This window comes from Chanos chanos, chromosome 2, assembly GCF_902362185.1.
Source record: "Chanos chanos chromosome 2, fChaCha1.1, whole genome shotgun sequence".
NCBI lineage: Eukaryota > Metazoa > Chordata > Actinopteri > Gonorynchiformes > Chanidae > Chanos > Chanos chanos.
This window is the reverse complement of record NC_044496.1, coordinates 34,304,563-34,328,710: the sequence shown is the minus strand read 5'-3', so window position 1 is coordinate 34,328,710 and position 24,148 is coordinate 34,304,563. Positions and strand designations below refer to the sequence as shown.

Below are 24,148 nucleotides of genomic sequence, written 5' to 3'. Positions count from 1 at the left end.
CTGTAATACAGACATGTGTGAGTATACAAAGTATCCAAGCAGGGTGCAGCTCAAGTTTCTCATTGGTCAGTCAGTAAACAGCCCAGTCCCCCACTGGTCAGTCATTAGACAGTCACTGATTGGTCAGTCATTCAATAGTCTAGTCACTCATTGGTCAGTCAATAGATGGCTGAATGATTTATTTAAAATGAGAAAGAAAAGGAAGAGAAAAGAAAAGAGATGAGAAAGCCAAGGGAAGCCACACCAGGGCTAAAATTTTAACTGTAAACTGTGAAGTAGTAAACTACAAAGGAATGAAAGAGCCATTAAGTCTGTTTATAAAGGAATCTGTCCTCCCATAATATAAAGTAAAAAAACTTACCTCATGTTACCTTTTACTGTCAATTTCAGTGCAATTATCCCACACTATTTCTCATAATCTGAATCTAATTTTAAAGTGCTCTTCTCTTCCCTCTTTTTTAACTTTTTAATGAAATTGGCCAACTGGCCTCTCTGTAGTCTTATCTAACTCTCACTCCAGCACTCTCTCTGCTAATTACAGCTCCAGACAGTTCTCTCTCTCTCTTTCTCTTACTTTCTCATTCTCTCTCTCTCTCTCTCTCTCTCTCCCCCTCAGTCACACACACACACACACACACAGACACTCACACGCACGCGCGCACACACACACTCAAACAGACACTCACACACGCACGCACTCACACACGCGCGCACACACACCCACACACACACACACCCACACACACACACACACAAGAGTGCATGTATGCACACACACACAAACATACACACACACACACACTCGCACAGGGAATTGCCCTCATAAATCTGCTGTAGCGTGAATTGTTGTTTGGCAGTCTCTTGAATGTACCTGCCTCATTCCTAAGCTTTTATATTGTGAATACAAAGCTCTGCTCTGGCTCATTAGCACTGTCTGTGTGTTTATGCACATTATGTATGGTTTGTGTTTTTTATTTTATTTTATTTTACTGTTACTGTCAGCACCTTCACTGCTGCTTGTTATGTCACACCATACTGAAACTGTGTGTGTGTGTGTGTGTGTGTGTGTCTCTTCTCTTTCAGCTCGAGCCAGATGTCAGGCCACGGTAAGACAGACTTCTTCACTTGTCTCTCATACTTAGTGCTTATGCACGCTAATAAAACTAGCCTAGTTCAGTGTGTAAAAAATAGTCTCTTTTATCCATATCTTTCCTCTCCGTATCAAACAGATACACACACACACACACACACACACAGACACAGAGCTGATTTTACTCTGGTCACGTTTGCAGTAAAGGGTGATGATTAGCGACTCTGATCTCTATGTGTAGCAGAGTCACAGCGTGGGCAGGAGACCACCTGCATTATCAAGCCAAATATTTACAGAGCAGGCTGTTCACCACTGTATGAGAGTATGAGAGTACTGTGTGTATGTGAGTGTTTGTGAGTGTGTGTGTGTGTGTTTAAATGTATGTGAGTATATATAGAGAGTGCATATACTATATATACTCTCTCTCTCTCTCTCTCTCTAAATATATGTTAGTGTTATAGACTGCGTGTGGGGGTGTCTAACACTCTGTCTGTGATCTCTCCCTAACAGCATGAAGGTGTTTAAGGGTAAAATCACTCTGAGGGAAATCAGACAATTTATTACTGAATGTCACGCACGACTGCTTTATAGGCTTGTTTTGTGAGGCAATAAGCTATTTTCAGTCTTACACAATTGCTCTGGTGTGCGCGTGTGTGTGTGTATTTATAATGGAGAAGGTTGATTCTGTGGAGGAAACTTCAATGCCATTCCCCCTGTACACACCTGTACATACCCTTGGTATATCTTCCATTCTTTTTGTTATTCTCTCTCTCTCTCTCTCTCTCTCTCTCTCTTCAATTCAATAAGCTTCACTGGCATGATTTTTAAAACTCCTTGTCGAAGCCACTAGGGATAAATACAGTCAGAAGCAAAGGGAAATCAAAACCTGTATGTGCGTGTGTGTGTGCTTGCAGGTGTGTGTGTGCGTGCGTGCGTGCGTGTGTGTGTGTGTGTGCATGTGCGTGTGTGCGTGCATACATGTGTGTGTGTGTGTGTGTGTGTGTGCGTGCGTGCATGCGTACGTGTGTGTGTTTGGTCAGTGTCCTTTCTCTGCCCTCTCTGTGTGTGGACTGTCCCAGCTTGTAAAACCATCTGCATGCTACCAAATGACATCACTGTAGTCAAGAGCACAACAGCTAAAAAGGCACACCAACACAGCACATACATCCACAGTTCACTCAGTTTACATCTTCCACTACATAATGTGAAGATTTGCAAACAGCTTTGTAGGAGAAGACCAGATATCATGAGTGTGATATCTGACTCTCTTGTAACAGAAGGTGATAGGTTCAGATCCTCAGTGGGTTGCCCTTACCCTGGTTACCTTGGTTACCCGGACCTTGGGGGTTGGGGGGTTGTGTTGTCTGTATGCAGTACCACTCTGTCCCTGTAAATAAAAGAGGCAGAAGACTGTTCTCCAGTCTCTCTCTGGTGTAGAGCATCAGATAACTGCACATATAAACTGTAATAGAATCATAACTGAGAGCCCAGCCAGATAGACAGATGTGGGATGAGCAGTAAGGAGAGAGAGAGGGAGAGAGATAGAGATGAGGAATGGAGTGGTATCTCAACAGGAAAGTGATTACTGAGCAAAAACACTAATCTGTTCACTGAGATCAGTGTATGGCTTCTGTTGCCATTGAGGCCTGATTCCCAGCATGCTCCTCTCTGTCTCAGACACTGGTCTGTAACACAGCTGAAACAAAACAAAAACCAAACCATGTCGTCATACTTATCAGGCAGATCTAATCTTCCAATTACTGCCCTCTTCAGAACCTGCTAAAGAGTCAACACTGTGTGTGTGTGTGTGTGTGTGTGTGTGTGTGTGTGTGTAAACATACGTGTTCGAGAGTGTGTGCGTGTGCGAATGTGTGTGTGTGTGTGTGTGTGTGTGTGTGTGTACTGCGCCAACAGGAGGGAGGAATAAAGAGAGAGAGGGATGAATTGTTGGCTGAGCAGTGGCAGTTAAGGAGGACAGCGGATAATGAATGCTGAGAAATATACATAAGCCAATACAATTATTCATCTGATTTTCTGAGTTGTATATCAAACAGTCAGAGCAGGTGTGAAGAAGGGGTGGGGGGATTACACGCTAATCGATAGAGTTTGGATTTAGATTTCTTTTTTCTATCTGTAATTAAGTCACAAATGATAATAATTGTCTCCCTCATCAATCTGTGCGAGCCAGAGTGTGTGAGTCAGAGAGTGTACTAGGTTTTCAGTAAGGGCGATCTGATGAGAGGAGACCCGTGGTGTTGGAGCTATTGAGGGTGTTGAACATATCTTGGCTTCGTCTAATAGGAGTACATTATCTTTTATCTGACCTTGAGAAACATGAAACATAGTTGTGTTTTCATGGGCTGTTCATGCAATACACAAGCTAACTGGAAGTGAGTAGTCAGATATGACTCTTAACCAGTCTGTCCAAAACAAAACAGATCGTCCTCATTTCTCACAGGCATACTTCATGTTCTGGTCTCTCCTCTGTTACTCCTCCAGTTGACTGCATAGTAAAATATCCATTAGATGTTTTTACTGATGGATGAAAGTTTAACTATGTCTGTTATAAACTGATTCACCTTCATGTCTATGTATTGTATTTAGAAACGTGCGTACATTTTCTACAGCAGTTACAGGTTTAGTCTATGAACATCCTGTTCTGTTCTGGATTAGTCTGAAAGACCTTGTGTGCGGCTATAATTGAATTTTGCTTTGCTTTTGTTTTTTGCTTTGTTATATGCTGTGACAGGGGGTAGTCCTCTGGCATCATTTTAATCTTAGTTACTGAATTAGATGAATAAGATGGCATTTCATATTCATTGCCATTTTCTTTTCAAAAGCTGTCTTGTCCTGTTCCCACTGGAAATGTGATAATATCTTATTGAGATTTTTCAAAAAGTACTATTTAGTTTATTAAGTTTAAAATCTGGATTCTATTCATTTGCATCGTCTTTACCAAGGTTTTACTGTACCGCTGACTAAAATTCAAATGATGTTCATTTTTTCATAGGGATTTAATTTTACCCGCCAAAATTAGCGCACTGAAAAACGATCTCCCAATAAACGCCTGTTTTTAATTTCACTGTCAGAACCTTTCTTCCAATAACTTCTTAATTTTGAGTTAAGTACCTACTGTTTTGAGTCTGAGCTAAATTTGTTCCATACACTTTAAACATCTGTTGCCATGGATACGTTAAAGTTTGAGGTACAGAAATAGAAAGAGAGAAATATGTGAAATGTTATTGTTTCAGAATTATTATGAGATTTAATGTCCAGAATTTAATATCTCATCTAAATGATTTACAAGAAACCTGACGATATCTCTGGATGCAAATCTAAGCCTTTTGGAATTATAACGCTTAAATTTTTCATTTATTTGGATCAAATTTAAGTTTAAATTTCACTCTGAACTCAGTGTAAATATGTTTTAGAAAATAATACACATACACACACACACACAACACACTCCTTTAATGAACTCATTCATATTTCTTTGTTTTAACACAAATTGATAGTGTCTGCATTTATCAGACCAGCAGCGTAGCTAACAGTAAGCAGGTAATGCAGCTGCACTGGAGCCCGTGAGCGTGAGCTACTTGTCAGTATAATCAGGCCCTTTAAGTATATATCGCGCAGAGTCATCTGTTTGATGGTGTGTCATTCTTAACGTCGTTGACAGAATAAATAACACAACAGGATACAACAGTTATACATACTTATATATTTGTATGAACTCATGGCTATATATTATAGTTCTAAATGAAGTCTTCATGAGGATTAATGAGTTTAATTTGATGTTCAAAAAAGTGGGCACTCAGAATTCTGGGTCATGGTAATGATGAACATGCTTACTGCATGGCAAAAACAGTGCATTGAACTTGAGCTAGCTCAGTTTCCACACAGTGAAACAGCGAGTCAAGAAGCTATGGAGTACAAGTACAAACATAAAAGCAGGTTTCAAAAATGAACCTTAAAAGAACCAGCTGAGAAACAAAAAGCAAAGCCTCCAAAAATAGTTTTTAATCTGTTGTGGTGCACTGACATCAGATTTTGACATAGCCAATCACCATCTTGATTTAACTTGGGAAATGCTAATGCATTCCATCTTCCATTGATAATATATATGAGGGCCATGGATAGGTCTTGCTATTTTCTGTCCTTTCCTGTAATGTTCAGTAGTCTGTTGCCTATTACTAGTGGCCTAATGATATAATTGTGGCATCAGCTGTGCATTGCATTTAGCTGTTGCCGGTAATTTTGAGGCTGTGTGCTTCAAAGTACATTTCCCGTTCACTACTGACATTACATCACCACACGTTCTGGTAAAGTGAGATGGGCTGTGGGGCCCACCTTGACCATCCTGCATTGGGGCTCATTACGCCCCTGAATCAGAACGTACTTTTTCCCTCGTCTATAACTCTGTTTGTAAATGTTTAATCCTGTTTTTCTTTAACTAATTTTTTAAGAATAAAAGGGCGAGTCCCAATCTCTTACTATATGGCCCCTCCCACAACAGCCTCTCCGTCACTTACTTTAAAGTCTTGAAGAATTGCTTGAATATAATCCTAATTTTAATCATGCCGTCATGAAGGAGAACATTACAGAACATCCATAATGTTACTGGGCATTACTGGAGTTATGGACAAAGTTACTGGAATGTGACCTGATAAGGTAATTGGCTCTTTCTGACAGCTCAAACCTCAAACAGGTCACTCTTAAACATCTTCAGACAGTAGTCTACAGCATTTGATGGCTACAATCCTGTCTTTAAGGATATAGATTTTATCTGGAATGTGCTAACCCAACTTAATTTTCCGTTGTCAGTAATACGGCATCTCTTCCCTCTGTTTTTGTGTTCTGCATCACCTTGACCGTCCAGCTCTTCAGCAGTATAAATCTCTCACAAGTGTTTCACTGAACACAGCCAGAGCTGTATCTTTTCACGCCATTAGCATGATGTGTCTCACCATTAACTCTGGTCACATATCAACTGTATTATACACAGACATTAGTTAGACCGTACTGTTATTTCAATATTCTTGATTTTTGCATTCGTCAAGACGAATCTTCCTCTCTTGTCTCACAACAACAACCCGCTGAAAACCCCATTCTATTAATAGCACTACTCCCCTTCAAAATATTAGCACTGGATAATTTGACTAACTTTAATAGAGGCTAATTTGTCCAATTTTTCAAGTTCTATTGATGACTCTTGGAAAAATGTAATACCCCCCCAACAAGTTTTCTCTCTCTCTCTCTCTCTCTCTCTCTCTCTCTCTCTTTCTCCCTCTTTCTCCCACTTTGACCCATTTTTATTATCCTTTCCATTTTAACCTGGCCTAAAATATTCGACATACTACGTTATATATAATATGCATTTATATATTTTTTTGTTACACCAGTTGCATGTACCAGCCAAGTTTGCTCAGCCTTGAGTTGAGTGTTTGTCAGTGTAGGCTTTATCTGCTTTCCACTGTAGTTTTATACAGCTGACTGCTTGGCACTTCTGCCAGTTAAACTTCATCTAAAATCTGTCTGGACAGACTTTAAACAAACTAACTTAAAACAACAAAAATACAAGAAGAAAAAGACATTGCATGTGGCCTCCATATTAGCTCTCTCACCATCTGGGTACCAATAGGTAGTCTGAGGACATTTTGCTAACCGCACAGATTTGTGGCTTCATATAAAAACAAGGAAACAAACAAACAAACAAGACAAAGACAAACAGGTGAAGCACATGTTTAAGCATGTCCTACTGCCTTGATCATATGGTGTTAAACAGTTATCTGTGTTTGGACATTAGCATGTGAGTCTGTCAGCTCATGTTCTGGAAGAAACAATACTTTTTAGTCTAATATTCATTCATTCACTCATTTATTCTTTCATTTTTCTTTCTCTCACTTTTCTTTTTCTTTGTCTACGAAAGTCGTTGTATTGCTGCTTTTGGAAAGGTGGAAAGTTATCTGTTCCTTAGTGTGTGTGTGTGTGTGTCTGTGTCTGTGTGTGTGTGTGTGTGTGTGTGTGTGTGTGTGTGTGTGTGTGTGTATGAGCAGATGTGCTTGCATGCATTTGAGGGAACTTGTCTGTGAGAAATGGGGAAAGTCATCTGTGTGTGCGTGTATGTGTGTGTGTGTGTGTGTGTGTGTGTGTGTGTGTGTACTGGTCTATGAGAAATGGTTATGGTAAACAGTTATCTGTTCCTCCTTCTCTCTGTGTGCATGCGTGCGTGTGTGTGTGTGAGAGAGAGAGGATCTGAGGGTGTGTGAAGTGTACAGAGTCTTTCTGGCACTGGAGATGGGTGAAGCATATAAATCAACCTGTGTAATCGCAACAATATGATAACATACTCAGGGAGACAGGTATTTCTAATTACCATAGGAGATCTCCACACTCTGAGCTGCTACCCCCCTCCCCCCCTCTATCTCTCCTCCATGGTCTGTCTGTGTATCTCATATCAGAGACAGATTGTTTTTGCCCTGCAGTTCTGTGTGTCAGGCAGAAACTGTAGGAACAGTGCTACCTGTGAGAGTGGAGACTGTAGGGACAGTGTTACCTGTGAGAGTGGAGACTGTAGGACAGCGTTACCTGTGAGAGTGGAGACTGTAGGGACAGTGTTACCTGTGAGAGTGGAGACTGTAGGGACAGTGTTACCTGTGAGGGTGGAGACTCTAGGACAGTGTTACCTGTGAGGGTGGAGACTCTAGGACAGTGTTACCTGTGAGGGTGGAGACTGTAGGGACAGTGTTACCTGTGAGGGTGGAGACTGTAGGGACAGTGTTACCTGTGAGGGTGGAGACTGTAGGGACAGTGTTACCTGTGAGAGTGGAGACTGTAGGACAGTGTTACCTGTGAGAGTGGAGACTGTAGGGACAGTGTTACCTGTGAGAGTGGAGACTGTAGGGACAGTGTTACCTGTGAGAGTGGAGACTGTAGGGACAGTGTTACCTGTGAGAGTGGAGACTCTAGGACAGTGTTACCTGTGAGGGTGGAGACTGTAGGGACAGTGTTACCTGTGAGGGTGGAGACTGTAGGGACAGTGTTACCTGTGAGAGTGGAGACTGTAGGGACAGTGTTACCTGTGAGGGTGGAGACTGTAGGGACAGTGTTACCTGTGAGAGTGGAGACTGTAGGGACAGTGTTACCTGTGAGAGTGGAGACTGTAGGGACAGTGTTACCTGTGAGGGTGGAGACTCTAGGACAGTGTTACCTGTGAGAGTGGAGACTGTAGGGACAGTGTTACCTGTGAGGGTGGAGACTGTAGGGACAGTGTTACCTGTGAGAGTGGAGACTGTAGGGACAGTGTTACCTGTGAGAGTGGAGACTGTAGGGGCAGTGTTACCTGTGAGAGTGAGGACTGTAGGGACAGTGTTACCTGTGAGAGTGGAGACTGTAGGACAGTGTTACCTGTGAGGGTGGAGACTCTAGGACAGTGTTACCTGTGAGAGTGGAGACTGTAGGGACAGTGTTACCTGTGAGAGTGAGGACTGTAGGGACAGTGTTACCTGTGAGAGTGGAGACTGTAGGGACAGTGTTACCTGTGAGGGTGGAGACTGTAGGGACAGTGTTACCTGTGAGGGTGGAGACTGTAGGACAGTGTTACCTGTGAGAGTGGAGACTGTAGGGACAGTGTTACCTGTGAGAGTGGAGACTGTAGGGACAGTGTTACCTGTGAGGGTGGAGACTGTAGGGACAGTGTTACCTGTGAGAGTGGAGACTGTAGGGACAGTGTTACCTGTGAGAGAGGAGACTGTAGGACAGAGTTACCTGTGAGAGTGGAGACTGTAGGGACAGTGTTACCTGTGAGAGTGGAGACTGTAGGGGCAGTGTTACCTGTGAGAGTGGAGACTGTAGGGACAGTGTTACCTGTGAGGGTGGGGACTGTAGGGACAGTGTTACCTGTGAGAGTGGAGACTGTAGGGACAGTGTTACCTGTGAGGGTGGAGACTGTAGGACAGTGTTACCTGTGAGAGTGGGGACTGTAGGGACAGTGTTACCTGTGAGGGTGGAGACTGTAGGGACAGTGTTACCTGTGAGGGTGGAGACTGTAGGGACAGTGTTACCTGTGAGGGTGGAGACTGTAGGGACAGTGTTACCTGTGAGGGTGGAGACTGTAGGGACAGTGTTACCTGTGAGAGTGGAGACTGTAGGGGCAGTGTTACCTGTGAGAGTGGAGACTGTAGGGGCAGTGTTACCTGTGAGAGTGGAGACTGTAGGGACAGTGTTACCTGTGAGGGTGGGGACTGTAGGGACAGTGTTACCTGTGAGAGTGGAGACTGTAGGGACAGTGTTACCTGTGAGGGTGGAGACTGTAGGACAGTGTTACCTGTGAGAGTGGGGACTGTAGGGACAGTGTTACCTGTGAGAGTGGAGACTGTAGGGACAGTGTTACCTGTGAGAGTGGAGACTGTAGGGACAGTGTTACCTGTGAGGGTGGAGACTGTAGGGACAGTGTTACCTGTGAGGGTGGAGACTGTAGGACAGTGCTACCTGTGAGGGTGGAGACTGTAGGACAGTGTTACCTGTGAGGGTGGAGACTGTAGGGACAGTGTTACCTGTGAGAGTGGAGACTGTAGGGGCAGTGTTACCTGTGAGGGTGGAGACTGTAGGGACAGTGTTACCTGTGAGAGTGGAGACTGTAGGGACAGTGTTACCTGTGAGAGTGGAGACTGTAGGGACAGTGTTACTTGTGAGAGTAAGGACTGTAGGGACAGTGTTACCTGTGAGGGTGGAGACTGTAGGGACAGTGTTACCTGTGAGAGTGAGGACTGTAGGGACAGTGTTACCTGTGAGAGTTTGGACTGTAGGGACAGTGTTACCTGTGAGAGTGGAGACTGTAGGACAGTGTTACCTGTGAGAGTGGAGACTGTAGGGGCAGTGTTACCTGTGAGGGTGGAGACTGTAGGGACAGTGTTACCTGTGAGAGTGGAGACTGTAGGGACAGTGTTACCTGTGAGAGTGGAGACTGTAGGACAGTGTTACCTGTGAGAGTGGAGACTGTAGGACAGTGTTACCTGTGAGGGTGGAGACTGTAGGGACAGTGTTACCTGTGAGAGTGGAGACTGTAGGGACAGTGTTACCTGTGAGAGTGGAGACTCTAGGACAGTGTTACCTGTGAGAGTGGAGACTGTAGGGACAGTGTTACCTGTGAGGGTGGAGACTGTAGGAACAGTGTTACCTGTGAGAGTGAGGACTGTAGGGACAGTGTTACCTGTGAGAGTGGAGACTGTAGGGACAGTGTTACCTGTGAGAGTGGAGACAGTAGGACAGTGTTACCTGTGAGGGTGGAGACTGTAGGGACAGTGTTACCTGTGAGAGTGGAGACTGTAGGGACAGTGTTACCTGTGAGAGTGGAGACTGTAGGGACAGTGTTACCTGTGAGAGTGGAGACTGTAGGGACAGTGTTACCTGTGAGGGTGGAGACTGTAGGGACAGTGTTACCTGTGAGAGTGGAGACTGTAGGGACAGTGTTACCTGTGAGAGTGGAGACTGTAGGACAGTGTTACCTGTGAGGGTGGAGACTGTAGGGACAGTGTTACCTGTGAGGGTGGAGACTGTAGGGACAGTGTTACCTGTGAGAGTGGAGACTGTAGGGACAGTGTTACCTGTGAGGGTGGAGACTGTAGGGACAGTGTTACCTGTGAGAGTGGAGACTGTAGGACAGTGTTACCTGTGAGGGTGGAGACTGTAGGGACAGTGTTACCTGTGAGAGTGAGGACTGTAGGGACAGTGTTACCTGTGAGAGTGGAGACTGTAGGGGCAGTGTTACCTGTGAGAGTGGAGACTGTAGGGACAGTGTTACCTGTCAGGGTGGAGACTGTAGGGACAGTGTTACCTGTGAGAGTTTGGACTGTAGGGACAGTGTTACTTGTGAGAGTGGAGACTGTAGGGACAGTGTTACCTGTGAGGGTGGAGACTGTAGGGACAGTGTTACCTGTGAGGGTGGAAACTGTAGGACAGTGTTACCTGTGAGAGTGGAGACTCTAGGACAGTGTTACCTGTGAGAGTGTAGGGACAGTGTTACCTGTGAGGGTGGAGACTGTAGGGACAGTGTTACCTGTGAGGGTGGAGACTGTAGGGACTGTGTTACCTGTGAGGGTGGAAACTGTAGGACAGTGTTACCTGTGAGGGTGGAGACTGTAGGGACAGTGTTACCTGTGAGAGTGGGGACTGTAGGGACAGTGTTACATGTGAGGGTGGAGAATGTAGGGACAGTGTTACCTGTGAGAGCTGACAGATAAGGAGTGAAAGTTATTCAGAGACACTTAACTAAACAGTTACAGTGGCAGCATAAATAGTGTACCACTACAGTATTTCTGCTCCGCGTCTTTTGTGTGTATACGTGCGTGTGTGCATGTCTGTGTCTGTGTCCGTGTCAGTGTCTGCGCTTGCGTGCGTGCATCTGTGTGTTCATGCATGCAGGTGTGTGTATGTCTATACCTCTGTGTGTGTGTGCGTGTGCATAGACACACACGCGTGTGCTTCTGTATTTTCTCCTTCTGTGCTGAGTTAAGGCTGTTGTTATTTTTGGTAGAGTTGCCTGGATGAGAGAGAGAGAGAGAGAGATCTGGCTTGGGGATGTGTAAACACCTGTCAGGTGTGAGGTATCTGTAGCTGGAAATAGACAGGCAGGCTTTAGGACCCTGAGGGCATATTTTTCCAAAGCTTACTTCCACATGATGGGGTTGAAAGTCAGTCATTCTGAGAATAAGAGCTATAGTCTACTGATAATTACTGCCAATCTCCCTGCCACTAGCATGCTGAAAATTCCCATGCTCACTGCAGAAAACACAGTCTAGTTACACATTCAACACAGATGGAATGGAATTTGAGTGTTTCACTTGTCGCAGTACACGTGTGCAGTATGTGTGCATGTGTGTGTTATGTTGTTGTTGTAGTATATGTGTGGTGTGTGTGATATTTTGTTTTTTCAGTGTATGTGTGAGGTGTGTATGTGTGATATGTTAAATGTTTCAGTGTATGTGTGAGGTGTGTGTATGTGTGATATGTTGAAAGTTTCGGTGTATGAGTGAGTAGTGTGTGTGTAATATGTTGAATGTTTCAGTGTATGTCTGAGGTGTATGTGTGTGTGTGTGATATGTTGAATGTTTCAGTGTATGTGTGAGGTGTGTGTGTGTGTGTGATCCGTTAAATGTTTCAGTGTATGTGTGAGGTGTGTGTATGTGTGATATGTTGAATGTTTCGGTGTATGTGTGAGGTGTGTGTATGTGTGATATGTTGAAAGTGTCGGTGTATGTGTGAGGTGTGTGTATGTGTGATATGTTGAAAGTTTCGGTGTATGTGTGAGGTGTGTGATATGCTGAAAGTTTCGGTGTATGTGTGAGGTGTGTGTATGTGTGATATGTTGAAAGTTTCGGTGTATGTGTGAGGTGTGTGTATGTGTGATATGTTGAAAGTTTCAGTGTATGTGTGAGGTGTGTGTATGTGTGATATGTTGAAAGTTTTGGTGTATGTGTGAGGAGTGTGTATGTGTGATATGTTAAATGTTTCAGTGTATGTCTGAGGTGTGTGTGTGATATGTTGAAAGTTTCGGTGTATGTGTGAGGTGTGTGTGTGTGTGTGTGTGTGTGTGTGTGTGTGTGTGTGTGTGTGTGATACGTTAAATGTTTCAGTGCATGTGTGAGGAGCGTGTATGTGTGATATGTTGAATGTTTCAGTGTATGTCTGAGGTGTGTGTATGTGTGATATGTTGAAAGTTTCAGTGTATGTGTGAGGAGAGTGTGTTTAATATGAATGTTTCAGTGTATGTGTGAGGTGTGTGTGTGTGTATGTGTGATATGTTGAAAGTTTCGGTGTATGTGTGAGGTATGTGTATGTGTGATATGTTGAAAGTTTCGGTGTATGTGTGAGGTGTGTGTGTGTGTGATATGTTGAAAGTTTCAGTGTATGTCTGAGGTGTGTGTGTGTGTATGTGTGATATGTTGAAAGTTTCGGTGTATGTGTGAGGTGTGTGTATGTGTGATATGTTGAAAGTTTCGGTGTATGTGTGAGGTGTGTGTGTGTGTGTGATACGTTAAATGTTTCAGTGTATGTCTGAGGTGTGTGTGTGATATGTTGAAAGTTTCGGTGTATGTGTGAGGTGTGTGTATGTGTGATATGTTGAAAGTTTTGGTGTATGTGTGAGGAGAGTGTGTTTAATATGAATGTTTCAGTGTATGTGTGAGGTGTGTGTGTGTATGTGTGATATGTTGAAGGTTTCGGTGTATGTGTGAGGTGTGTGTATATGTGATATGTTGAATGTTTTGGTGTATGTGTGAGGAGTGTGTATATGTGATATGTTGAAAGTTTCGGTGTATGTCTGAGGTGTGTGTGTGTGTATGTGATATGTTGAAAGTTTCAGTGTATGTGCGAGGTGTGTGTATGTGTGATATGTTGAATGTTTCGGTGTATGTGTGAGGAGTGTGTGTGTGATATGTTAAATATTTCAGTGTATGTGTGAGGAGTGTGTGTGTAATATGTTGAAAGTTTCAGTATATGTGTGAGGAGAGTGTGTGTAATATGATAAATGTTTCAGTGTATGTGTGAGGAGAGTGAGTGGGTATGTGATATTTAGTTTCTGCAGTGTGTGTCTGTGTGATATTTTGTTTTTCAGTGTGTGTGTGATATGTTTCGCATGTAAATCATTTACAGGGTTGCGATTGTAAACTAGAGGACTGTTGGTTGAATGCTGTAAAAAGACACAGATACACACACAGATATACACACAGACACACACATGCACAAATACTCTGCCTGCACATACACACATCAGCAAACACACACATGTAAATACATATATACATACAGCCAATAAAACTTTGATAAACAGGAAGCTTGTCCTAATACACACACAGAAATAAACACATACAGGCACTTGCCCATTGTTTACTTTCTTATGTTAAGATAGTCTGTGTTTTCAGATGACTCAAACTCATGTAATATATTTTAGACAAACATTGAGAGATTGAGTGAGTGAGAGAGAGAGAGAGATTGAGTGAGTGAGTGAGTGAGTGAGTGAAAGACAGAGAGAGAGTGAAAGAGAATGAGTGAGTGAGAAAGAGAGAGAGAGAGAGAGTGACTGAGAGAGAGTGACAGAATGAGTGAATGAGTGAATTACTGAGTGAGTGAGTGAGTGAGTGAGTGAGAGAGAGAAAGAGAAGGGAAGCGTGAGTTTTGAGTGGATTTGAAAGTGCAGCACTTTCTGCTTATCTAAGTGATTTTTTATGTCTTTGAGATTCAATATATTCATCATATCATATGAAAACTGTAATCTTGCCACAACAAAGCTTTTGATAGCAATCTCGTTTTCATTTAAGGTTGCCATGGAAACCACTGCACTCTCATACGGCCGTGCCTTTTTAAATTCTTTTTTTCACACTGTTAGATATGAGCTTTTAGATGGAAAGTGAAGGTTATCGAAAAAAAGGTACAGCATGAGAAAACTGGTGAAAATATATGAAAAAATTAATATATGCTAGGATTCTATTTGGGAGAAGCTTTTGAAAGGTAGTTTCTCCTCTCAGCCCATTGGACAGTCGTTTACAGGAGTAATCTCAGCTGAGATGCAGTTACCCACAGTGCCTCTCTGTGGTGTTTTCATTTTCTGATTTTTGGACTGCGACCTTTCCCCTGTACTCGTCTAATGCAGTGAGGTGCAGTATCCCAGGTGGATGGCTGTTCTGAGCAGTAAGCACTTTCTGCATGGACACAGACGGGATAACGGTGGTCCATACACTCCTGGGAATAACCCATGATGCATTGCCTTCTGTCCAAGTGGGTTGCTGTCTCTGAGTTGTTGTCAATAATACATTATTTCCACTGTTCTGGAGGCCAATGTAGAGATACAGCTTCCAGAAGGTCATGATAAAATACCTTACTCTGTGTGTGTGCATGTGTGTGTGTGTCTGTGTGTGTGTCTGTGTGTGTGTCTGTATGTGTGAGAGTGAGAGAGAGAGAGAGAGAGAGTGAGCGAGCGTGTGTGTGTGTTTGCATAGATAGTGTTGCTGAAACTGTAACAAACATCCATTTTACATATTGATATTGTACTAGCATATATCCTCCTCTCACACAGAGGATGGTCGAATGAAATACTGTGTGGTCGGCAAGGAGAGGAGAGGGGAGGAGAGGAGAGCACAGGAGAGGAGAGGAGTGGCTGTGTGTGTGTGTGTGTGTGTGTGTGTGTGTGTGTGTGTGTATGTGTGTGTGAGAATTATTTGAGGAGGCCAAGGTTGCCTAAGACAGTAGTAGGTTTGTCTCTGACAGTGTTCCTGTCTGCGTATTCTGGGCAGATATATTACTAATGTATGTCGTGTAGTGCTGTAGTTGATAACCTTATAAGTCCTGCTGTGTGTTTTCATGGAGCTTTTCGATGTGTTATCCAAACTGTCGTCAACAACAATATTTATATTACAAGGCACTGTATACACACCATCTATGTCACTATCTGTGTCACTGTCTGTGTCACTGTCTGTGCTTCTGTATTTTATAAACCATCTCTGTTTCATTGCTTCATGTTTTATACTCTATGTGTCTGACCCATCAACCAGTCAACAACACTTCTTCTTTCTCTCTCTCTCTCTCTCTCTCTCTCTCTCTCTCTCTCTGTCTGTCTCTTTGCTCTTCCACAAGGAAAAAAATTAATTCAAAGAAAAATTGTGAATTGAAATTTAATTTAAAAAAGAAAAAACAGCTCGGTGAAGCATTAGAAATGAAACCCAGACATGGAAACCATATGCACATAGACTGATTCAAATCTTTAAAAATTTGACTAAACCACACACGTAGAGCCATGCCTCTTCCAGTCTGTTTTTTAATGACCCACTGTGGAGCGTTTGACTAGACGGCTTTCTCTTTGAATCTTCCAGTATAATTTGTAGTAGAATTTTTTGTTTTATCTTTGTCTAGAGGGGAGTTCTGAATGCAGTAAAGTAAGCTGTGGCTTACACAAACAGACCCAGTGAGTGGTGTAGTGTCGACAGGGGCGGGATCTGCCATGATCCCACCCCTCCACCAATGCATTAGCAGTAGAACAAAAAACCCTGGTAACTGTGCTTTGAGCCCAGCAAGTCCGGCATGTCACTTTGAATTTTCTCAGAAACCATGCTCTCGCCTTCTGTCTCTCTCTCTCACTCTCTCTCTCTCTCTCTCTCTCTCTCTCTCTCTCTCTCTCTCTCTTTCTCTCTTTCTCTCTCTCTCTCTCTCTCACTCTCTCTTCCTTTCTGCGCCCCCCAATCCTATGGATCACAACCTTGGCGCCAGGGCAGGCCTTAGAGAATGAGTTGAGCTTTTTGTTCTGGTGAGGCGAGAGTAACCTTGGATTCCTTTCTGCTTTCATTAGATTTGTGTGTTCTCCTGCTCTGTGCTGGTTTAAGTGTAGACAGCATGGTGTCAGCCTGTGGCGTGAGGAAAAGACTTCTCTCGATACTTTCCGCAAAGCCTTTAATGAAACTCAGCTATGGTTTCAAGAGATGGAGCAACAGGTCACTGAAAAAAGAGGTTGAGGGGCTTTAGGTAAATAAAACTTTACTGATGTTCATCACCTCCCTGCAGGTCACCACACTAATCTCTCTCTCTCTCTCTCTCTCTCTCTCTCTCTCTCTCTCTCTCTCTGTCAGTACACTCAGACATACAACATGATTTATATGCTCATGCAGAGACACACACACACATTTTCACACACATTTAGCTGTGCATTCCAAGATTAAACACACACACACACACACACACATTCATAAACTCACAAAGCTCTGGAGGAGCAGCAGGCTCAGACATATATAACCTGATTTAAATGCAGAGGAACACAGACACATTTTGGCACACATAAAACACACACAGAGATTAATGCAGCACACAGCCTGGCATGGGTTGCCTGCAAGCATGTGCGCACACACACACACACATACACGCACGCACTCTCTGACACACACGCCTGCTGTGAGTTGTGGCGGGTCTGATGGTACGGATGATAGCACGTGGCTGAATAAAGAGTGATGAATCAGGAGGTTATCAAAGCTTTTTCTCTGTCTGACCTGTAAGCTCTGAGACAGGGCCAGCAAATCACAGCCTGCCGCTCAGGCCTCAGCCGTCAACGTGGATACTCACACCTGGGGGGCCAAAATATTTGTCCCCCTTGACACAGTGCCAAAGGTCATGACCCAGAAGGTCCACCCAATGAGCCAATCTCAGAACTGTAGGAAACAAGCGACAGTGCCAAGTCTCCCTCAGACACTTCATTTTCAGGGACACACTGTTGCCACAGAGATTTATGCGTTGCCACGGCCCTTGGCCCCTCCTACCCAGGAATCAGTATTCAGACGCTGAGAAGCCAACCTCGAGTGAAACCTCCAAACACGTTAGTGACAGTATTTAATTACCCCGACTACTGCAGCACGGAGCACCTTAACATGCACACGACGTTCCCCGCCAACCCACACATCCATCCACTGCTCCCTGTCCTGTCCTCCCCCTCTTCTGCTCATTTAACCAACTGATTTCCTGCTGTTTATCTGTTTACCTTTTAAGGTTTGAATGGAAAGCTTTGCCTTTCTTTCTTTCCTCTAGTCTCTCACAGTCGTAAAGCCGGTGTCTGCTGGCTTGGAGATCGGAGTGTGGCATGTCGCATTTCTCCAAGCAGAGGAAAACTACATATTCTGCCATCACTCCTGCGCTATGATGAAGTGCAGTATTAAAGAATATTATATTACCGCCAAGATTTGGCAGGCTTTCATGACAGACGTTTTACAAGATGCATTAGTGCACATAAAAGTTTATTAGTCAGAGAGAGCATTGGTTCTGTCAGTCCTTACTTACTCTGCTTTTCACCGTCAGCTAACAACTCTTATCCAGCAAAACCTGCAGCTGTCAACGTCTGGGCCACTCTTCATGTCTCAATCTGGACATCAGAAAACACTCCCAGCCATTAACACACAAGTACCATCATATATATATATATATATATATATATATATATATATGTATGTATGTATGTATGTATGTATACACACACACACACACTAACATAAATATAAATATGTCTCTAATAGTCTGTAGTGGTCAGTGATGGTTCTCGCCATCATCCATTGAGGATCAAAGAAGAAATGTTTCATAGACAGGTCTACGATTTCTTTTTTTGCCTTTGTTATCATCCTCCTCTTGAAGTTTCTGCAGGTCTCTGACAAGTTATGTAGAGAAGACACTTTGTGCTCATGTAAAAAGAGTGTAGAAAGTTTGAATCTTTTTCAAGGGCATGTTGGAGAAAAAACAGACGGTCCTGTTGAGATCTGCTCCACTCAGCAGTGCTGTCAAGCTCAAGTAGGAGGAGATTGAAATACTCATTTTCTGAAACCCAAAATAAGACTGCTGAAGCATTTGCAGAGCGCCTGGTCTGGGTTTGGATCTGTAATTTGACTATATCACCATAATCTCACAAAACCTCTGCACTCGCAGCTCGAGAGGAAGAATGGACTACTAACCAGATCTTTCTCTCTTTTTCATTATCTGTTAGATCCACGTATCTCCTGTGTCAATTTGGCTTATGCTTTTGTCTTTCAGTGAGTGTTGTCTGGTGTTTTTTTTCTTTTGCAAAAGTTAAGAATAGCGTCAGTCTTCTCCATTTTACAAAATTGTGGATAAAACCGGAACACGCCACTGGCTTGAATGGATTATATGTCCTGTCAGTCAATCTTGTGATGTCCTTACTATTCCTCCAATCCCGTCTTCCCCTGATCCACTCCCAACATGTCCATTTATCATTCATTACTGGCTAATTGCTCTTTAATGAGTTCAGGAGGGAGTAAAAGAAAAGAGCCACCAGTCTGCTGTCTGTCTGAGTGCTGAATGGCGAGAAATTGTTAATCGGCATTTGCATCTTGATGAAAACAGGGTGTTGGGGGGCATTACCAGCGTTGTAAGCAGGATTAGGAAGAGCTTGTCTCTTGCACGTTGAAGAGTGAGATTGCTTTGTTTCTTTTGTTTGGTCTCAATTTTTAATTTCACACTCTAATTAATGAGCTATTCATTACTGCCAGCCACAAGAAACAACTTGGACCTTAAATGAATTCCTCCATTACCCCTGTGGCAGCAACTGTGATTGTAAAATCATTATGTGAATTCGTGTTTGACTGACTCCATCAGTTTTGAGAGTTCTGTTACCTGAACGCGTTTTACTGATCTGTGTGAAGAGGCCATGCGGGGAGAGATTTGTACCTTTGGCTAAATGCTTTTGTGGAGTCTCCTCTCTGTAAAACCAGGACCCCATGCACCTGATACCAGCCCTCCACACGAGACTTAGTCATCCACAGATGAGTACCATCCACCTGGCCCAGTTTTACCCAGATTAGCACAGCCAGGTGAGGAGATCAGTGAAGCATGTCACTCCTCTAAATGCCTCTGACTTATTTGTCTGCTCACATGGGTATGAGTCAGAGAAGCAAAGGAGAAATAAAGTGCTTGTGATGTCAGCTGAGCATCCAGTGCTATGTAATGAACAGTGACTAAGCTATGTTTGTCTGTCTTCTCATTTCTCCTCTCCTCTCCTCTCCTCTCCTCTCCTCTCCTCTCCTCTCCTCTCCTCTCCTCTCTTCTCCTCTCCTCTGCTCTCTTCTCCTGTGCACTGCTCTGCTCTGTGGTGTCTGACACATTGCCCACTGATGCGTACACTCTCTGGGTACACAGGCAGGATGTGAAAGTGACCGTATGAAGGGTCTGGGGAGGCGTGCTTGACTCATGCATATTGTTTGATGGTTTCTCTCTACAGAGGCTGAAATAATAGCCCTACTCTTTTCCCTCCCCCATCAAGTCTCCTCTCTCTCTCCCAATCACTCTTCCCTTTACTGCTTTATTTTGGAAACCTTTTTTTTGTATCTTAACTGACTTTCTAGGTTTTGTTTTTCCAGACTTAGCGGCTCTCTGTCAGCGGGAGCTGAGTGTCTCTTTGGAACGTGGCTCCGATTCGTCTTTCTCCCAGCACTTTGGCTTTGTCATGTTCTGTCGACGTGTCTGCATTGCTTCATTAATCTGTCACTCTTCTTTTTTCCGTTTTGTCTCTGAGTTTAGAATGCGTGTGGGCTGGTGTGAATTCTCGCTGTGTGTGGTGAGGAGGTGGAGGAGAGAGAGAGAGAGATAGGGAGAGAGAAAGAGAGAACAAGAGAGCGAACAGAGAGCCTTGGGAGATTTTATTGGGATAATATTAGAGCAGTAGCCAGTGAGTGTGGGCAGGACTGTAACCTCTCCACTATCAAACAGTGCAGTAGAGCGTACAGTGGGAGATCATGCTCTTCTGACTGCTTGATATCCCTCTCGCTCTCTCTCTCTCTCTCTCTCTCTGTCCCTCTCTCACTTTTGTCCCTTGTCTTCTGCCTATTCTTTGTCTCCAACTCTGTGAGGTTATCCAATAAACACTTTTCCACTCTCCACACCAGCTTGAATACTGCATGGTTTTCCTGTGAACCTGTTCACTCCTCATGAATAACACTCACTCCATTCTCTCCTCATTCTCTTACCCTCCACTTCCTCCTTTTTCTGCCATGCCATACAGAACTGAAATTTGCTGCAGCGATAGCAGGGGAGTATTGTGGGCTTACTGGGAGACAGCCATGAGTGTCTCCAAACGAGGCTAGAACAGACATGTCTGATGAAAGGGGGAGATTATATTAGCATTGCACATGAAGAGAGGGAGAGAAAGAGAGAGAGAGAAAGAGCCCCAAGAAATAACGGCCAATTAGGTCCAGTCATGCACTCACCCAGATACATCAAACTACCCATCATACTGTGAGTCACCGCTCAACACTTTCTCTCTCACTCTCTCTCTCTCTTTTTCTCCCCACCCCCACCCCCCACATTTCCCAAAGCTGTTTGTGGTGTTAAATTATCCTAGAGAAGCTATAAGTTTTCCATCATTAAGTAACAGAGAGAGAGAGAAAGAGAGAGAGAGAGAGAGAGAGGGTGGATTGTATGGGCACATGGTAAGAGTGGTCTCCTTAGGGCCCTATCAATAACCATTAGAGAACGTCTCTCATTAGGGAGAGGATCTTGCTCCCTATGGGAATACCTCATGTGTACTTTAATGTGATGGAGTGTGTCCAAACAACATCGTGGCTATTTGGAAATGCAAATTGGAATATTTATTTACCCCAGGGTTTTTTCTTTTTTTTTTTTCTTTTTTTTGCTTCAAGTGCTCTGCAAACAGACTTGCACACGTTCATGAGTCTTCTCTGCATAATCAGGTTGTTCTCTTGCCTCACAGGATTGAGAGTTTGCCTCCATCTGATTAGTCACCGGGCAGAAAAGGCACAAAGAGAGAGAGAGAGAGAGAGAGAGAGTGAGAGAGAGAGCATGGAAGGGAAGCCACAGACCAGTGCCAGAGTTTGGCGTCAGAACCCAGGGCAGTCTCGGTTCTGAGCCAAAACATGGCTGTTCAAGACCCCAATCCCAACTCCAACCCCCACCCCCCTAGCATCTCTCCCTCCCAGCTGAGAGAGAGAAAGAATGAAAGACAGCATGACCAGAGAACAGGAATGATCTTAACTGGACAGCCATTAGTACATGAGTGATGGACCTCTCTCCAAGGTCTGACAAGCCGTTCTTGGGCTACCCCCAGACTGTGGATGAGTTAGATTAGCACTTTCTCCCCTTGCTGCCCCTTCTCTCAGTGAATTAACACACATGCACACACACATGCACACACACATGCGCACACACAGAGACACACACACGTACACACACACACACAGGGGCCATTTATCATGTCCCTTAACGTAACAATCGATTCCCATTGGCTCTGGTCCTTTAACTGGTCCACTCAGCTTGTGGGCCTGTTCTGAGGTCCCGGTCACATGGGCTGTGAAGGGGAGATGATTGGTCCTCATCATTAATGCATTGAATACATTACAGTACATTAATAAATCATGCATAGTAAAAACCCTCACTAGCACACAGCTTTTCTGACCCGTGTGCCGCCCCCCTCCCTCTCTTGCACGGCCCTGGGTTTTTACAGAGGGCTGCGGGAAGGGAACGAAGAGGTTTTCTACCTCTCAGAGAAATTACACCCCCCCCCTTTTTTTGGCCTACATCTCCAGTTTTATACTTTTCTTATACCTTCCACCAAAGCTTTTTTTCCCCCAATTTCTGTTTCCTCAGGGTAGAATAAATAAGTTATAACATGCGCATGTTTTATCTGAGTATAAATAGTCTACTGGGCACTGGAGGGAAGCATATGTAGTCCATTCTGCTTCTTCTTTCTCCTGTGAGAAGCAAACTACACATAAGTGCTGATAAAAGCTGTGTGAGTGTTAGACACAGATGTATCACTCCGCCAATCACTGACTCCCTCTGACAGGAAAAGCACGAGTCCTTATGGATTTTTACCTTCTTTACACGTGAAGATGCATCGTGCTGTCTGTGAACCACAATATGACAAAAGAATACACTCATGGACTTGTGAGCTCAACAAAAAACAGAGATTTGGTCTGTCTTCCTACAACAAAGTATTTATGTGGCATCATATGATGCAAGCTGTGTTTCAAAGTTATGGCTGCGGAGCCTGCCGAGACGGCATCACACCTATCGTTGTGTCTGAGATCTTTATGAAGTTAAGAGGTTAAGGTAACAACACTCTTTATGGCTCTGGAGGAGAGAGAGAGAGAGAGAGAGAGAGAGAGCATGAGAATGAGAGCTAGAGATAGACTGGAAATAGAATACAAAAGAAAGAATAAGAATCAGAGGACAGAAAAAGATCAGGAGACAGAACAGAGAGAGAGAGAGAGTGAAAAGAGAAGAGGGGAAAGGGAAGAGAGAGTTGAGGTAAATACAGACAGTGTGCTGTCAGTGTGGATGTACTGGGAGAGCTGCAGATAGGGACAGTGGGAGGGGAGAGCTGTCTGTTCCTGTGTGCAAAACTGAGCCCAGCTGCTCTCTTCCTCTAAAATCCAATTAGAGCAATGTGATTAGTTGAGATTGTTCTCTCTGAATCTAGTTGACATGCTCTGAGGCTCTCTGATTGAGTCTACCACTGCCCACCACGGTTAAAGATTAGCAGATAAACACAGAGAGAAAGGACAGAGCGAGCAGGGTATGATAAAGTCACTTCGGTGAATTTCCCAGGGAAATAATCTTATATAAGTGTCCTCTCTCTGTGCTCCAGGCTACCGGAACCCAGACACGACCCCCGCGACCCCCACGACTTTGGAGAAGGTGGATCCGGATCATTCATGGGACACACACCCTAGCATCAAGAGTCCAGGCCTGCGGATGACTAACCTTCTCTCTCTCTCTCTCTCTCTCTCTCTCTCTTTCTCTCTCTCACTTTCATTTTCTTTCTCTCTCTCTCTCTGTACCTCATTAGAGGAGATTGGCATGTGCCCCTGCATTCTGTGGTTGGACCAACATTTCTCTAACGTTGATTTGGCATTGCGCTTTTTTCTAAACAGACTGCTCTGACTGATGCTCCCCCCCCCCCCCCCCCCCAAAAAAATCAGATTCTGCCTTCATGTGTGATCCAATATTTGATTTGCTGGTTTAGAATCAGGAAACCATGGTTACTGGAGAATCAAAACCCACCAGACAGAATGTTTACTGCTGTAATTGTGTTTCTGTGCATGGAGGAAAAAATGATCCTGATCTGAAAAATATGCAGAGGCCACTGGAAGCTCCAGACAGCAGACTGTCGTACTGATGTTTTAACCCATGCTAGCTGGTCATCTTCTGCTTCTCCTCAAACAAGGCCTTGGTTGAAAATCAGAAGATTTGAAATATTGCAATGCAAAGAACTGGAGAATAATCTTAGTTCCTCTATTTTCCAACTTTTCAGCTGTTTTTTTGGGGGGAAACTCTGGGAGTGAATTACTATGTCCCTCATCAATCACATTTTATCTTTCTCAGTCTGCGCCCCCCCCCCCCCACCCCCGCCAAAACCCCCGTGTCATCAGCAAGAACAAGACAGCGATTAACACCAGCCTCTGTTTTCTCTGCCCTGAGATCTGCACTTGCACTATGAGGACTGTCTTAAACAGGAGAAAATAAAGCAGATACACATACACCATGAGGTCTGTCTTGAACCGGAGA

At 43.9% G+C, this 24,148-nt stretch overlaps 1 protein-coding gene across 1 annotated transcript in view; it reads left to right on the top strand.

Moving 5' to 3' along the window:
• Positions 1-23,520, top strand: part of trim44 (tripartite motif containing 44) — a 32,264-nt gene extending 8,744 nt beyond the window's left edge. Inside the window, exons 5-6 of the mRNA XM_030766242.1 lie at positions 1,084-1,106; positions 23,229-23,520. Of these exons, the coding sequence (XP_030622102.1) occupies positions 1,084-1,106; positions 23,229-23,313 (108 nt within the window). The 3' untranslated portion in view covers positions 23,314-23,520. The remainder of the gene's footprint in view (positions 1-1,083; positions 1,107-23,228) is intronic.
• Positions 23,521-24,148: the final 628 nt, after the last annotated feature.